At 38.7% G+C, this 17,787-nt stretch overlaps 1 protein-coding gene across 1 annotated transcript in view; it reads left to right on the forward strand.

The window, feature by feature from the left end:
- Positions 1 to 5,092, forward strand: part of trappc9 (trafficking protein particle complex subunit 9) — a 213,192-nt gene extending 208,100 nt beyond the window's left edge. The window contains exons 22-23 of the mRNA XM_084130741.1: positions 2,011 to 2,234; positions 3,999 to 5,092. Of these exons, the coding sequence (XP_083986867.1) occupies positions 2,011 to 2,234; positions 3,999 to 4,175 (401 nt within the window). The 3' untranslated portion in view covers positions 4,176 to 5,092. The remainder of the gene's footprint in view (positions 1 to 2,010; positions 2,235 to 3,998) is intronic.
- Positions 5,093 to 17,787: the final 12,695 nt, after the last annotated feature.

Consider the following 17,787-nt stretch of genomic DNA (forward strand, 5'->3'; position numbering starts at 1 on the left):
TAATATGATGATTTGATGCTCAAGAAACATTTCTGATTATTATCAATGTTGAAAACAGTCGTGCTGCTTCATATTTTTGGGGAAAACGTGATTTCAGAAATAGAACATTGGAAATAGAAATAATTGCTAACATTGTAAATGGCTTTCAATTTAATACACATTGCTGAATATAAGTATTAATATCTTTCACAAAAAAAACTTTAGTGTATATATATATATATATATATATATATATATATATATACACTCACCTAAAGGATTATTAGGAACACCATACTAATACTGTGTTTGACCCCCCTTTCGCCTTCAGAACTGCCTTAATTCTACGTGGCACTGATTCAACAAGGTGCTGAAAGCATTCTTTAGAAATGTTGGCCCATATTGATAGGATAGCATCTTGCAGTTGATGGAGATTTGTGGGATGCACATCCAGGGCACGAAGCTCCCGTTCCACCACATCCCAAAGATGCTCTATTGGGTTGAGATCTGGTGACTGTGGGGGCCATTTTAGTACAGTGAACTCATTGTCATGTTCAAGAAACCAATTTGAAATGATTTGAGCTTTGTGACATGGTGCATTATCCTGCTGGAAGTAGCCATCAGAGGATGGGTACATGGTGGTCATAAAGGGATGGACATGGTCAGAAACAATGCTCAGGTAGGCCGTGGCATTTAAACGATGCCCAATTGGCACTAAGGGGCCTAAAGTGTGCCAAGAAAACATCCCCCACACCATTACACCACCACCACCAGCCTGCACAGTGGTAACAAGGCATGATGGATCCATGTTCTCATTCTGTTTACGCCAAATTCTGACTCTACCATCTGAATGTCTCAACAGAAATCGAGACTCATCAGACCAGACAACATTTTTCCAGTCTTCAACTGTCCAATTTTGGTGAGCTCGTGCAAATTGTAGCCTCTTTTTCCTATTTGTAGTGGAGATCAGTGGTACCCGGTGGGGTCTTCTGCTGTTGTAGCCCATCCGCCTCAAGGTTGTGCGTGTTGTGGCTTCACAAATGCTTTGCTGCATACCTCAGTTGTAACAAATGGTTATTTCAGTCAAAGTTGCTCTTCTATCAGCTTGAATCAGTCGGCCCATTCTCCTCTGACCTCTAGCATCAACAAGGCATTTTCGCCCACAGGACTGCCGCATACTGGATGTTTTTCCCTTTTCACACCATTCTTTGTAAACCCTAGAAATGGTTGTGCGTGAAAATCCCAGTAACTGAGCAGATTGTGAAATACTCAGACCGGCCCGTCTGGCACCAACAACCATGCCACGCTCAAAATTGCTTAAATCACCATTCTTTCCCATTCTGACATTCAGTTTGGAGTTCAGGAGATTGTCTTGACCAGGACCACACCCCTAAATGCATTGAAGCAACTGCCATGTGATTGGTTGATTAGATAATTGCATTAATGAGAAATTGAACAGGTGTTCCTAATAATCCTTTAGGTGAGTGTGTATATATATATATATATATATATAATTGGTTTATTTCTACTCGTTATTACCTTTTTTTTAGTTTTCATTTCATATCTTTTCACAGCTGTGCTGTACATTTAGGAAAGTTTCAGGACGACTTGTGCTCATTCACATCCAAAAAATTGGAAATATATTTCTCCTGAAATTATGCTTCATTTTTCTGAATCATACTGTAATCACAAAAGCCAAACTTTATATTAAAGAGATGTTTCATATTTGATGGTATTGGTTTTTCAGGACCTGTGTGCTCACTGTCTTTTAGATGCTGGCAGGTTTTTTTACACTATGTTGCACATTTCAAGATGTTACAGTTAAACCTCATTCACTGTAATAAGAGATCAGGTTCATATTGGCTTTTTTTAAAAATCACAGTGTATAATGAGTGTTCTGTGTATACTTCCATCTGTTGGCTTCATGAACCTTTTGAAGGCAAAGTTTGCATTAGATGAAAGATTATGTTGTTTGAGTTTGAGGTTTGAACTTGTCTGTCTGTCTCTCTCTCTCTCTCTCTCTCTCTCCAGATGTTGTGGTTAACGGTAAGCCGTGTGACTGTGACGTGGTGGCCGACTGCAGGGTCGGAGACGCTGTGCCGTTAGAGGTGAAACTGACCAACCGCAGCAAGAGCGCCGTCGGACCGTTCTCTCTGACTGTCGTCCCCTTCCAAGACTATCAGAATGGAGTCCAAAACTACGACCTGCAGGATGCCGTCACTTTCATCGGCTCCAACACCTTCTACATCGACACGGTGAGCCAGTGACACACACAGAAAAACACACCGCCGCAGGACGCTGTTTTCACATCTGTTCTTTATTAGTAGTATTTTCTAGATAAGAGTAATAGTAAAGTCATCAGAAAGTTTGGGAATTATGTAAAGACCAGAAATACATTATTAATATATGATTATTAATATTATTATATACTAAGAATAAAATACTACTTATAATAATAATGAAATACTAATAATATTACACATATGTAATTATATAATTTATTTAATTAATTTGTTTGTTTGTACAAAATAATTACAAGCAATAGAAATGTTGTTAAGATCATGAGAAGTGTAAATTCAGTCAGCTTATATTTTTATATATATAATATTTAGATATCAATATCTTAATATTTCTTTGTTAGTAAAGCTACAACTATTACCACCATCACTACTACTAATAGAAATAAATAATTTATTATAATTATAGTATTAGTCCAGTTTCCAACTAAACATAAAGTGCATGGAAAGTAGACTGAATCCCAACTAAAATAACAAACTGACTGAGTGATCTGAGCCTTTTTTTCTCTGAGACCAGAACCAGGATGAATGCAGTGCAGACTGGCTTCCTTTTCACTCTGTTCACTCTTTTGTCCAGTTAAAGATGAGTTTGGTTCTTTGTGTTCACACTTGGCATGTTCGGTTCAATTAAAACAAACCCTGGAGCGATTGCTCTGTTAGTGCGGTTCATTTGAATAAGTGTGAACGCTGCCATCCGAACTCTGGCGTTCATATTTCAGTCGAACCGCACCAGAGTTTGTTTGGAAGCGGACCAAGACCCAACTTATCAGCAACAAGGTTGTGAATGTATCCCCATGACTTTAGGTTCTGTATCTTTAGGTTCGGTGTAAAAAATGCCAATGTGAACGCTATGCGGATCAGAACTAAATGTTTCTTTTTTTTTTAGTCCAGACCAAACAAACGAAGCGAACCGAAATACAAGTGTGAACACACCCTTAAAATCAGAGTTTGGTTCTTTTAACTCTTTCCCCGCCATTGATGGGACTTTCCATGTTTTCACTGTTATACTGTAGGGGGCGCTATTAGGCATCTTCTGAAAAAGTACTGAATCTCCTGATCAAAACACAGGAGAAGAAGCAGCAGAAACAAGTGATATTTTATGTAATTATATGGATATGTAAAATAGCGTGAGCATCAGCATTAAACAGCATATAAATCAAAACTGCCTAACGTTACTGAGTGAAATGTTGACCCAGGACGAGCTGTAGGACTGTGAAGCATTAGGGGTGTTGATGGACTCGATCTACTCCATCTGTGTTTTGATCATCGTTCTGAATATGATCCAGATTTAGTCTTTGATAGAAATGAGATTTTCTCATTTTTTTGCTCAAAATTTAGCTTTTTTATAAAACTTACCCACATTCAAGTGTTGATAAAAAAAAAAGAATGCTTGAAGCTAGAATAAAACAGGTTTTTATTTTTTTGTCTAAAGGCAGAGAGTCTGTTTTCTTTTGATACACTGCATGTTGAGATATTCATACCACAAAATATTCTGGGAGCAATGAAACTTTTGTGAAAATGGTCAAAATTTTTGGCTTTTTTTTTTTTTTTTTTTTTCGCTGGCGGGGAAAGAGTTAAAAAGGACAGACTGTCTTTGCTTCTGTGTGACCCTCACAGGACGAGGAGTGTGTAGGAAACAGAGGTGTGTGGTACTGCTGTTGGCAGTGATGAAGTCAGCAGGTGTGTGTGAGCAGTGATGCAGGTGTGTGTTCTCATCCTCAGGTCGACCCCACGGAGAACTCAGTGTGTGTGGGAGCCCTGCTCTTCTTATACACCGGTGATTTCTATCTGAACATCAAGTTTCAAGACGACAGCACGAGCCGCGACCTGCCGCCCGCCTGGTTCTGCCTGCCCAGCGTCCACATCAAAGCCCAGGAGCCAATCGAAGCAGCCGCCTGAACTGGTGAACTCTGACCTCTGACCTGACGGACTCAGTAGGCTTCTGAAAAGGGGAGAAATCTGCCGTTATCTAAAGCACCTCTGAGCTGATCTAGACAGAACAAGTGCAGTACCAGTGTATAAAGCCTTTACAGCTTGAAGATTCAATTTCAATTTCAGTTCATGTCAAATCCTCCACTTTCCGATAAGTTTGACGGTTCTGAACCCATCATGCTCGTTCAGCTCTTTAGAGACAGGCAGACTGGATGAAGAACACTTTTCAGCTAACCACTCAGTGAAAACATCGAAGGAGATCTCACAGTTTGTTCCTGAATCGTTCTCTTTAAGTGATCGTGACTGCAGAGAAATGTAAAATGTGCTAGATTGCTCAACAACGTCGTGTTTTCAATGCAGGAATCTGAAGGAAACATCTCCAGCTCATATTTCAACTCGCATAACAAGAAATTATATTGAGTTGAAGCCTATTTTTACAACTTTTGTTTTGCCTTACAAATGACAGTTAAGCACATTTTTGTCTAGTCTCATTACTGTAATGTCTTCGCTCAGGCATTTTATTTATTAGTTTGTATTACTCTAAATCATAAATGGTGAATAATTAAAATGCTTTAAATATACATACACATAATTAGTTGGAGGGGAAATGTTCTTAATTGTCATAAAAATATTGTCACAATTTCAAAAACTCTTAATGGGTAAAGCAGGTTTCTCTTTTTCTTAATGCAAAGCATAATTTACTATTTCCTTCTTTTGATTTTTAGCTGAAATGTTGCCGGCAGGTTTTGTAGGGGTTCACATTAATAGTGCATGTAAATATGAGTTATGTCTGTCACAGTATTTTCATGTATGAATCTATACAGCTGTAAGGACATTTGGATTTTGGAGTTTTTCTTGGGTTGATGCATAAATATTTTTTGTGACCCTCGGCTTTGATTCATGTTTATGTAACTATGAAATTGGTTTCTTTAATGTGTTTGCTCATCAATCTGATGGCTATTAAGCTGATGATTTTAATCAATCTAGGGGTACGATGTACTAAAAACATAGAAAAGATTTTTCCTTCACTTTTTTCACGTAGAGACGACAAAGTTATCAAAACGATTCCCGTTCACACGGATCCGTGAAAATGACTAAAAACGTTGTATTATTCATGCCAGGCCAGTAGTTGGCGATGACACTTTGTAAAGAAACACTACGCACCTATAGACTGGACATATAATACGCATGCGTATGAAAACCATTTTTGTGGAGATGAAAACGGTACCGTTTTCAAAAACTTGCACTTTGAAACACGTTTTCAAAAGTTTGCGTTTTTAGGCCCCCAAAATGCTTGTCGCGCCAATGAATGGCCAAAACGCATGAAGGGTTTTCAGTTTTTAGTTAAAACGGTGTAGTGTAAACGGCAAAAAGATTTGATATGTTGATCTCACTCTTCATTGCAATTATACTAATTAGATAAAACATTGATTAAATGTTAATGGAAAAAATCTAAAATATAATCAAAATAGTGGTTTGAAGAATTGTTCAGTACTTCAGAAGACCCAGACTTAAGAAGAGCACAACAGGATATGAATATGTTAAACCAAAAGCACATTTCACCTCATAATATTCCAGAAACTGAGGTGATTTTCCTGAGGTGAGCGTTTTAGCAACCGATGATTGCCAGAGATGTGTTATTAATGCCTTTATTGTGGTGTGGTCCAGCGATGATAATGCAAGAGGCAGTAGAGATGCTCTACATTATGTGCTATAATCGTAAGTGATTGCAGATGCTGTAATTCAATTAGCTTTAAACGTCCACTCAGGAATTCCTCTGCTGAGATGTTTCAAAAGCCATCGGAACAAATTGTCTTTAATCACAGAATCATTACTTGAACAGGTCATTTTGCTTTATTCACACATGATTCAAATAAAGGTTTAGATTATTATATCAGATTATATATATTACAGTATAGTAATTTATGTACAACACTCAGGTATACTATATATATGCACACACACACACACACACACACACACATAAATGACGTGCTTTTTTGTGGCGGTACATATTGGGTCAAACACAAGTAAATTGATGAGCGCAAACCTTAGTAAATCGCGTTGCATTCCTTTAAATACTCTCCTCCCATAACTTTTACGTCTGAAAGGGAAACTCCTACAAATGCATATATGCAATAAGGTCAGACGCAAAAATAACCCTGTCCACGTCTTTTCAGCACTAATTTTTCACTGCTTGTCTTTAGTAAATCCTGACAGTAGTTTTTTAACGCCAAAAGAGGTTAGTAAATCTATTCGTAAATCTGACCCAAAGTATCCTGCAGTGAATAAATTATTCATTTACAGTAAATAATAGGCAATACAATTATATTTAAAACTATTATTTGCTTTTAGTATTTAACAAAAAATAAATATTAAATTAAAGCTGCAGTCCGTAGTTTTTTTTAGAAGCGCCATCTTCTGTTCGAAATCTGCAATTGCAGTGTTTTGCGTCATTATCAACTTTACGTGGGTTGTGCCTCGGCACGGCACAGCGCGGATGAATCCAGTGTTTTGAGGAGAATGTGTGGCTGTCAGTCACCGCGACGGTGTGGACGCTGTCATTCGGAATCACAGATAAGAATTTTCACCGGAAAATGTCATCTGAACAAATAAGTAACATCCACTTTTGTTCTGACCAACTAAGGAAAAAAAAAGCATTGCAGTAAATCGCACGGATTAAATCTAACGATCGCTTATGTGCTTATGTCTTACCTGTCCAGCAGAAAAAAAGCCGTCTCTACGTCCGTTTTAAACCCCTTCAAAGCACGGAGTTCACGCCACCTTTCAAAATCCCTTCCGATATTATCCTTGTGTAGCGTTTATACGCCCACGTATAAATATTATTAATTATTATTCATAACGAATTATGATCAATAATTAATAATTTAATTATTTTCAATTATTTACTGTAACAGAATCAATAATATGATAATTTATCAGTTCATCCAATGAACAGAAAGCATAAACAATTATTAACTCTAGGAAATATAATATCTTCCTGGCCAAGAAAGAATAACCCCCTAACAGTAAATTAAGAAATAGGGTAAAAGCATAGGTAACTTTTGATCGAAGTTCAAGACAATAAAATTTGATAAGCACATACACAAGCAATCTCTTTTCAAATACAAACAATACTTTATTGATTATATACTAACACGTACAGCTAATGTCTAACACAAACACACACACACGCACACACACACACACACATTCATACGAGTTGCAGAAAGGAAGAGAGTGAGGAAAGAGTGGGTTTAAGAGTGAAAGGATGAAATCTCACGATTCCATAATGCACTTAGACATGACCTGAACGAACCATCAAACATTAATTTAACCCTTCTATCGTTTTAGGCAGGTTATTAAAGTTATATAAATACACCAGTTTAGCTTTCAGTCTGGAGGTTACTTGCTTGTCTTCTCGTTCCTTTTTGGGAATTCCCTTCGTTGCGTAACAGAGGGTTCCCCCGGGTTCGTTCGTCGGCTGTGGTCTCCTTGTGCATGGATAGATGGGGCGAGAACCAGTCACGTGTGGCTGGCGGTTGCTGATGGTTGAATGAGTCTTTGAAGTTGAAAGCGTGCGTTGCAGCCGCGAATCGTGGAACGAAACTTTGCAGCAAAACTTAACTTAAAACCGAGACTTTCAATCGGAAAATAAAGGAAGACTTAGAAAAGAAAAGAAGACTTAGACGAGAGTAGTAAGACGGCTTGAATGAAACTGTTTAACCCATGTTCTACAGATCTTGATTTGGGTTATTTCTGCTCGTTTGTTACATGGTACTAGTCTGCCGGAACTTAGAGAGCTTAGAGCTTTTAGAGCAGCGAGAGAGAGAGCTTAGTTTTTGGGTCTAAGGTTTTAACTAAAAGTTTGTCCCCCCTCCTGAAGAGAGCGGACCAATTAGACACTGGCTTTGTCTCATCGTAAATCTGGAGTGTTGGTGTGTTCTCTAACTTTTAAGCAGAGAGGACAGAGGCCACAGTTTAGACATGATTTCTAATTAAAAGAAGATCAAAACATATTACACCGATATCATTCAAGCCATCTTGCTAGTTGTGTTCGTAAGATAGCATTGATATGAAACAGTACACACTGTCATTCACACACCTAATAATTATAACAATTACATGAATTATATGGGATTAAAGCATATCTTATTAGAATATGCATATAAGTGGTGGAAACACACAGGATTATGTAGTTGCGTGATTGTTTGATTGTAAGTCCATTGAGAATTGTTCTTAAATGATTTTATGTAGTTTATTGGTAAGAATCAGTTCTCTGGTTTGAAGAGACAGAACACTGTTTGTTCTGTTCAGAGGTCTTAAGGAGGAGGGGTCAGGAATGCTGTGGTGTCATTTCTGAACCAATTTGTCTTTTAAAAACCCCCTCATATTGACAAGTTCTTCCTTTAGCTGGGCTCATAAAAGTTCTTAGTTGGGGGTTTTCGTTGGTTTGGTCATTAGAAGGGTCTTTTGCAGACTCTGTGGCGCCAGGATGGGTGACTTATGGCTCTGGACTGTGAGGACACTGTCTTTATCTTAACCAGTCCGTAGTTGGCCACAAAGCTAGCCATTGACCAGTTATTTAGTTAGTGTTGGGGGAGGCTCTTTTAAATAGCCAGAGTGATGAGGATCATTTGACGTTCTGAACCAATCTTCTGTTTTGTTCGGCAGGAAGTAGAGAGTTTGAATTAATTTTCTGGAAGAAAATTAGTCTGTGGTTGATTTCTTCTCATTGTCGTTACACTTGTTTTCGCATGGGCCAGTTGCAGTCTCTTTTTTTCTCTGAAGCCCGAACAAAGTCTTTTGCATTTTACAACAGGTGAATCTCCATTTGTCACTGGTGATTGTCGTTTTAACCTTTCTGGATCCGCCATCAAATTGATAAGTTTAATTATATCGAGTGCTGTGAGAAAAGGCTATAAATCTCCACCTCCAACTTCCTCACACTCATAGGCTACTAACCGAGACTCTTCTTTATGTGTACAGATGTGACGTAATGACGCAAAGACATGCTCGAATTTCCAGCGGAAATCCACCAGTACCACTGGAATTAAAAACATTATTACAAGCTTACCGTTTTGAATCGAGCTAAGGCAAGCAGAGAGTTTTAAACACCTTGCTGGTTATATACTTGCTCAAAAAAATTTTTTGGATCATTTTTAACCCAAAAAAGTTACGGACTGCAGCTTTAATTGATGTAAAGCAAAATGAAAAAAGAAACAAAGCAGTCCTTAGCAGTCTTTCCTTGTATAATTGTATCAAATACAACATTTTAAATAATATTGCAACCACTGGAACAAAAATTAAAACTAAATTAAGAAGATTATTGATTGTAGACATTTAATTTCAGATGCCCGTAGAGTTCAAAATGTGCAAGTTTTTATATTTTTCCCCCATTCACAGACATTTATCTTTTTTTAAAACTTTCAGATAAGATTAACAGCTCAAGTCAGTCAGCAGTGATCAAAGAGAAATTAATCATTTTAACGTCATTTTAAACTTTTCATATTTATCTCAATTAGCTTGAGTTAATGAGCCAAAATGCTTAAACACACACAATCTCTGAATTATGAACCAAACAAACCCAGAATATTTGTACGATGTGTGCGCGCGTTTGCTAATTGAAAATTGTGTGTCCTTGATGTCCGTGTGTGTGTTTCCTTCATGTTCCGTCATGAATGAGATTATCTCAGCACAGGTTTCCTGACGTTCACTTTGATCTGCTGTCACCACAGGATGGAAAAATTCAGTGGCTTCATCAGACACACACACACACACACACACTCACGAAATAGTGAAAATGCAGAATACTTAATCTTCTCAAGGAGATGAACTCTTCTACTAATGCTGTCTTACTGTTCCTCCCAAACAGACGTTAAACCTACAGCACATCACAGGGTGCCGCCGCTGGCCTGTGACATCATCCATTCGACCTTGAACTCAGTTTGAGGTCATATGCAAACTCTATTCAAGTATGCAAATACAGATGTGAATATTTTCGCATTGCAAGCATGCAGTTATAAGTCACTTCTGAATCACATACTCTACTTATTTTGAACGAGTGCGTATTTCACGAGCGCTTAAAAAGTACGTTCTATAAACTATGGATGTAATCCGGACATTCGCCATGTTGTCATCATCATGTGACCTACCAGCGTCGCTTCACTGCCATTCACAAATCCTCTCCCGTTAATTACTCACCCTCATGTCGTTCCAAACCTGTAAGACTTTCGTTCATCTTCAGGACACAAATGAAGATCTTTTTGATGAAATCTGAGAGATTTCTGTCCCTCCATTAACAGCTACGCAACTTTGACGCTTCAAAAAGTTCATAACGAGATCATAAAACTAATCCATATGAATTGAAAAGTTTAGTCCAAATATTCTGAAGAGACTCAATCGCTTTATATGATGAACAGATTTAATTTAGTCTTTTATTTACATATAAACAATTAATTCACACATCAGTTGGGGTAAATGGAAGCTCAAGGATGTTCGCTTTACGTGCGAGAACCAATGAGGTTCATTCTCGTGTTACGCAGCACGTTTGAGCTTCAGCAAGAACCAATGAGGTTCATTCACGTGTTACGCAGCACGTTTGTGCTTCAGCAAGAACCAGTGAGGTTCATTCTCGTGTTACGCAGCACGTTTGAGCTTCAGCAAGAACCAATGAGGTTCATTCTCGTGTTACGCAGCACGTTTGAGCTTCTGTAAGAACCAATGAGGTTCATTCTCGTGTTACGCAGCACGTTTGAGCTTCTGTAAGAACCAATGAGGTTCATTCTCGTGTTACGCAGCACGTTTGAGCTTCAGCAAGAACCAATGAGGTTCATTCTCGTGTTACGCAGCACATTTGAGCTTCTGTAAGAACCAATGAGGTTCATTCTCGTGTTACTCAGCACGTTTGAGCTTCAGCAAGAACCAATGAGGTTCATTCTCGTGTTACGCAGCACGTTTGAGCTTCAACAAGAACCAATGAGGTTCATTCTTGTGTTACGCAGCACATTTGAGCTTCTGTAAGAACCAATGAGGTTCATTCTCGTGTTACGCAGCACGTTTGAGCATCTGCAAGAACCAATGAGGTTCATTCTCGTGTTACGCAGCACGTTTGAGCTTCAGCAAGAACCAATGAGGTTCATTCTCGTGTTACGCAGCACGTTTGAGCTTCAGCAAGAACCAATGAGGTTCATTCTCGTGTTACGCAGCACGTTTGAGCTTCAGCAAGAACCAGTGAGGTTCATTCTCGTGTTACGCAGCACGTTTGAGCTTCAGCAAGAACCAATGAGGTTCATTCTCGTGTTACGCAGCACGTTTGAGCTTCAACAAGAACCAATGAGGTTCATTTTCGTGTTACGCAGCACGTTTGAGCTTCAGCAAGAACCAATGAGGTTCATTTTCGTGTTACGCAGCACGTTTGAGCTTCAGCAAGAACCAGTGAGGTTCATTCTCGTGTTACGCAGCACGTTTGAGCTTCAACAAGAACCAATGAGGTTCATTTTCGTGTTACGCAGCACGTTTGAGCTTCAGCAAGAACCAATGAGGTTCATTCTCGTGTTACGCAGCACGTTTGAGCTTCAGCAAGAACCAGTGAGGTTCATTCTCGTGTTACGCAGCACGTTTGAGCTTCAGCAAGAACCAATGAGGTTCATTCTCGTGTTACGCAGCACGTTTGAGCTTCAGCAAGAACCAATGAGGTTCATTCTCGTGTTACGCAGCACGTTTGAGCTTCAGCAAGAACCAATGAGGTTCATTCTCGTGTTACGCAGCACGTTTGAGCTTCAACAAGAACCAATGAGGTTCATTTTCGTGTTACGCAGCACGTTTGAGCTTCAGCAAGAACCAATGAGGTTCATTTTCGTGTTACGCAGCACGTTTGAGCTTCAGCAAGAACCAATGAGGTTCATTCTCGTGTTACGCAGCACGTTTGAGCTTCAGTAAGAACCAATGAGGTTCATTCTCGTGTTACGCAGCACGTTTGAGCTTCAGTAAGAACCAATGAGGTTCATTCTCGTGTTACGCAGCATGTTTGAGCTTCAGCAAGAACCAATGAGGTTCATTCTCGTGTTACGCAGCACGTTTGAGCTTCAGCAAGAACCAATGAGGTTCATTCTCGTGTTACGCAGCACGTTTGAGCTTCTGTAAGAACCAATGAGGTTCATTCTCGTGTTACGCAGCACGTTTGAGCTTCAGCAAGAACCAATGAGGTTCATTCTCGTTACGCAGCACGTTTGAGCTTCAGCAAGAACCAATGAGGTTCATTCTCATGTTACGCAGCACGTTTGAGCTTCTGTAAGAACCAATGAGGTTCATTCTCGTGTCTCACGCTTCAAGCAGGTTCGGTTGAGCTTCTGTTTGTTTGCTGATCAATGTTTATATGTGAATAAAAGCCTATTATTTTAAACACATATTTATATTTTGTTTACTTTATTATTTGTGATTTCAGTTACAATACATATCTCTAAAGGCAAGAGTTTTTTTCAGAAATCGTTCAGTCTTGGAGCATGCGATTGCAGCTGTCTTGTTTCTACAGTATGTGCGCTCCGTCTGATGCTCAAGCTATATAATGGCGATACAATATGACAACAGAGCGCTTTCTCACGCTCCGCTGCAACCTAAAGCTGAACTGAGCTGTTGTAAGTGCGCACTTCTGTAGATTAAGTGCACTTTCACACACTCACCATTGACCGTCAGTTGCTGGAGTGCTCTTGCAGCGCATGGAAGAAGACCCAGAGACCGATGAAGTTATTCTTGCTGATTCAGCCACTCCAAAACAGACATTTGTTAAGTGTACATGTGTTAATGTGCATTTCCTCCCTTCAGCTCGTCCTCTTGTGTGTGCCCGCAGCGGTGCAATTTTGGGAGAGAGGCTCAGGGGGTGAGCTGAGAGGGATGTGTTTGTCTGTGGAGTGTCTGATCCTGATCTTTTTGCGGTGAGGGTCCGAGCGCCTCTGGTTTGTCCTCTCTGTGCCTCTCTCCGTCTCCTTGACAACCACCTGTGAATAGAGCGAGTCTTATCAGTCAGCAGACAGCATCCTCAGGCAAAGGTCTCTCTCTCTCTCTCTCTCTCTCTCTCTCTCTCTCTCTCTCTCTCTCTCTCTCTCTCTCGCTGGATGTGCTAAATCATGGGTTGTGGCCCAAAAAAGAATAGCAAAATAAATAGATAAAACACCTTTTAACAAGGAGCTTTATATGCTTCCCTGACAAAGACTGTATTTACAGTAAAAAAGAAAAAAAATCATCTGTTACTTTGTGGATTCCAGCATAGACGGGTCACTTGGCATCCACTTTTTTTATTAAAAACCATGAAAATTATGCAATTTAAATTAAAATATGACCCATACTCCACATTTATTTTGTTTGTGCATTGAATTGTTTTTAGTAATAATAACAATAATGATAATTGATCAAATAAAAACAAAAGATTTTTAATTTATATAAATGAAAAGGCTCCAATAGAAAAGAAAACTTATGGAATTTGGCTTTTCTTAAGTATAAATGTTGGTTGTTTTAAGAATGTTTAGGGATATTTTAAAGATATTTTTTATTAAAGAAAAATATACTAATTTAGAATTATTATTATTATTATTATTATTTACTCATTCCCCTTTTATTTCTGTATATTTGGTGTCGGTAAGATTTTTTATGTTTTTGTAAGAAGTCTCTTCTGCTCTTAAGGCTGCATTTATTTGATCAAAAATCCAGTAAAATAAGTAATATTGTGAGATATTATTACAATTTAAAATAACTGCTTTCTATTTGAATATATTGTAACGTAATTTATTCCTGTGATCAAAGCTGAATTTTCAGCATCATTACTCCAGTCTTCAGAGTCACATGATCCTTCAGAAATCATTCTAATATGATGATTTGATGCTCAAGAAACATTTCAGATAATTATTAATGTTGAGAATAGTTGTGCTGCCTCATATTTCTGTGGAAACGGTGATATATTTTGTTCAGAATTCTTCAATGAATAGAAAGTTCAAAAGAACTGGATGTATAGTTTATGTGTTATAACTGTATAAGAAAGCATAAGTGGCAGAAATCAGTTTGGCAGGATAAATTTAGTGTTTCAGTTTAGAAGTCAGCTGTATGTTGTTCAAAATTTTCATTTCAATTTCAACATGATTCTTTCAGTTAATCTATTAGTGACGGTAATGATGAAGGTTGACAGGTTGATGTTCTCTCTGTGGAGTCGGGCCGAGATCACAGGGGTCTTTAGGACCCTGTCTGTTTTTGCAGGACCCAGGGGTCCCATCACCAGTTTTGGATGGAGATCATCTGCATAATTTAGTGATCAGTTCTTGGGCTGTCACACTTCTCTTCATGTCTGCCAGATGAATCAAATGAATGTGTGCTTCTGCTGCAGGATCTGTGTGTGAACACTGAGGAGCGGCCCTGTGAAGTCTCAAAGCTTTTGTTTGTGTGTGTGTGTCGCGGTGGAAAGCAACAGCAGTATTGCGTTTTGTTCACGTATTCTTTTAGTCTCTCTCTCCTCAGAGGTAAGTGGATAATGAGAAGCTAATTTATGAGATGAAAGGAAATCACAGGCAAGAACACCTTCTCCTGTGATATGTTATATTGTGTCTGTGTTCATCTGTCATTTTCATCTGCTTGAACGTTCTTGACTGTGTCACCAGATACAGGCGCCGCCTTTGATTGTTTATTTAACGCTTGCAATGCCAATATCATGGGTTCAATTCCCAAAGAATGCGTGAACTGACTAAATGTATATCTAGAATATCGCTTTAGGTGAAAGTATCTGCCAAATGCATAAATGTAATTTATGATTACATGCATGAGAACTTGAGAGGTGCAGCATTGTCCAAATTGACTCCAGTTTCTCCCTCTTCTGAAGTGTTTGTCTTATAAATTGTCTTAAAAAGAAAATTTGTCTAAATAGTCTATTATTAATTGAGCTTTTAGTACTCACGGCCTAATAGTAGAATTATATCAACTGTACTTTAAAGAAAGAAAATTTAAAAACAATGCAATAATACCAATATTTTGGTAATACCAAAATACCAACTCTACCGGTAATGCTGCTTTGAGCGTGAATGATCAGTGTTGGGGAAAGTTACTTTATTACAATATTTCGTTGCTCCCTAAAAAAGTAACTAATTGCATTAGTCACTTTTTATGGAAAGTAATGCGTTATGTTACTTTTGCGTTACTTTTTCTCACCTGGGCTGGGCTTGCTCGTTTGTTTTTTAATAACTACAAAAAAAGTTCTCATTTGGCAAATGTAAAGGACCTTTCACACCAAAAGTGAAATGAATAAGCCTCAGGCTGAAAGAAATGCAAATCCACGCCTGTACAGTAGAGGGCGCAGCTCAAGATTGGAGAATAAACTCTTATTTCTGCAATAAAAACAAAATAATGAAAAACAAATTAAATGTTTATTTAAAGTCATATTTACTTATTAGTATGGTTGAATTGAATAATCAAGGCCAGCAGCAAAGACATTGGTTAATAAAGTGACATTAAAGTACATTTGTGTAATTTAACATATCATTCATTTGCAGGTTTAATATTCCAAGTTTGCATTACACTGTTTTATTCATTTTGAGGAATACTGAATCTGTTTTGTGCAGGTGAGATGAGTAAATGCATGCTCACATTTAGTCTAGATCTGCAATACCCATCATCACACACAGCACACACACAACGCCTCTGCACTTACTCACCATTTCTCTCAACACGAGGACAGGAGCAATGTCAGTCAGTAAATGGAAGAACAAAGTAACTTGCATCACTTATTTGAAAAAGTAACTGATATTTTGTTGTAAATTTAAAAGTAATGTGTTACTTTACTAGTTACTTGAAAAAAGTAATCTGATACTTAAGTCTTCCGTTACTTGTAATGCATTACCCTCAACACTTTGAATTTTGATTTTCTTGGTGCAAATGCCTGCCTTTCCTTAGGTATTAATGTCAGTGTGAAGAGAATATATACAGTGAGGAAAATAAGTATTTGAACACCCTGCTATTTTGCAAGTTCTCCCACTTAGAAATCATGGAGGGGTCTGAAATTGTCATCATAGGTGCATGTCCACTGTGAGAGACATAATCAAAAAAAAAAATCCAGAAATCACAATGTATGATTTTTTAACTATTTATTTGTATGATACAGCTGCAAATAAGTATTTGAACACCTGAGAAAATCAATGTTAATATTTGGTACAGTAGCCTTTGTTTGCAATTACAGAGGTCAAACGTTTCCTGTAGTTTTTCACCAGGTTTGCACACACTGCAGGAGGGATTTTGGCCCACTCCTCCACACAGATCTTCTCTAGATCAGTCAGTTTTCTGGGCTGTCGCTGAGAAACACGGAGTTTGAGCTCCCTCCAAAGATGCTCTATTGGGTTTAGGTCTGGAGACTGGCTAGGCCACGCCAGAACCTTGATATGCTTCTTACAGAGCCACTCCTTGGTTATCCTGGCTGTGTGCTTCGGGTCATTGTCATGTTGGAAGACCCAGCCTCGACCCATCTTCAATGCTCTAACTGAGGGAAGGAGGTTGTTCCCCAAAATCTCGCAATACATGGCCCCGGTCATCCTCTCCTTAATACAGTGCAGTCGCCCTGTCCCATGTGCAGAAAAACACCCCCAAAGCATGATGCTACCACCCCCATGCTTCACAGTAGGGATGGTGTTCTTGGGATGGTACTCATCATTCTTCTTCCTCCAAACACGTTTAGTGGAATTATGACCAAAAAGTTCTATTTTGGTCTCATCTGACCACATGACTTTCTCCCATGACTCCTCTGGATCATCCAAATGGTCATTGGCAAACTTAAGACGGGCCTTGACATGTGCTGGTTTAAGCAGGGGAACCTTCCGTGCCATGCATGATTTCAAACCATGACGTCTTAGTGTATTACCAACAGTAACCTTGGAAACGGTGGTCCCAGCTCTTTTCAGGTCATTGACCAGCTCCTCCCGTGTAGTTCTGGGCTGATTTCTCACCTTTCTTAGGATCATTGAGACTCCACGAGGTGAGATCTTGCATGGAGCCCCAGTCCGAGGGAGATTGACAGTCATGTTTAGCTTCTTCCATTTTCTAATGATTGCTCCAACAGTGGACCTTTTTTCACCAAGCTGCTTGGCAATTTCCCCGTAGCCCTTTCCAGCCTTGTGGAGGTGTACAATTTTGTCTCTAGTGTCTTTGGACAGCTCTTTGGTCTTGGCCATGTTAGTAGTTGGATTCTTGCTGATAGTATGTGGTGGACAGGTGTCTTTATGCAGCTAACAACCTCAAACAGGTGCATCTAATTTAGGATAATAAATGGAGTGGAGGTGGACATTTTAAAGGCAGACTAACAGGTCTTTGAGGGTCAGAATTCTAGCTGATAGACAGGTGTTCAAATACTTATTTGCAGCTGTATCATACAAATAAATAGTTAAAAAATCATATATTGTGATTTCTGGATTTTTTTTTTAGATTATGTCTCTCACAGTGGACATGCACCTACGATGACAATTTCAGACCCCTCCATGATTTCCAAGTGGGAGAACTTGCAAAATAGCAGGGTGTTCAAATACTTATTTTCCTCACTGTATATGCATGTCAAAAA

The sequence above is a fragment of the Abramis brama genome, assembly GCF_963993115.1.
Source record: "Abramis brama genome assembly, chromosome: 12".
NCBI lineage: Eukaryota > Metazoa > Chordata > Actinopteri > Cypriniformes > Leuciscidae > Abramis > Abramis brama.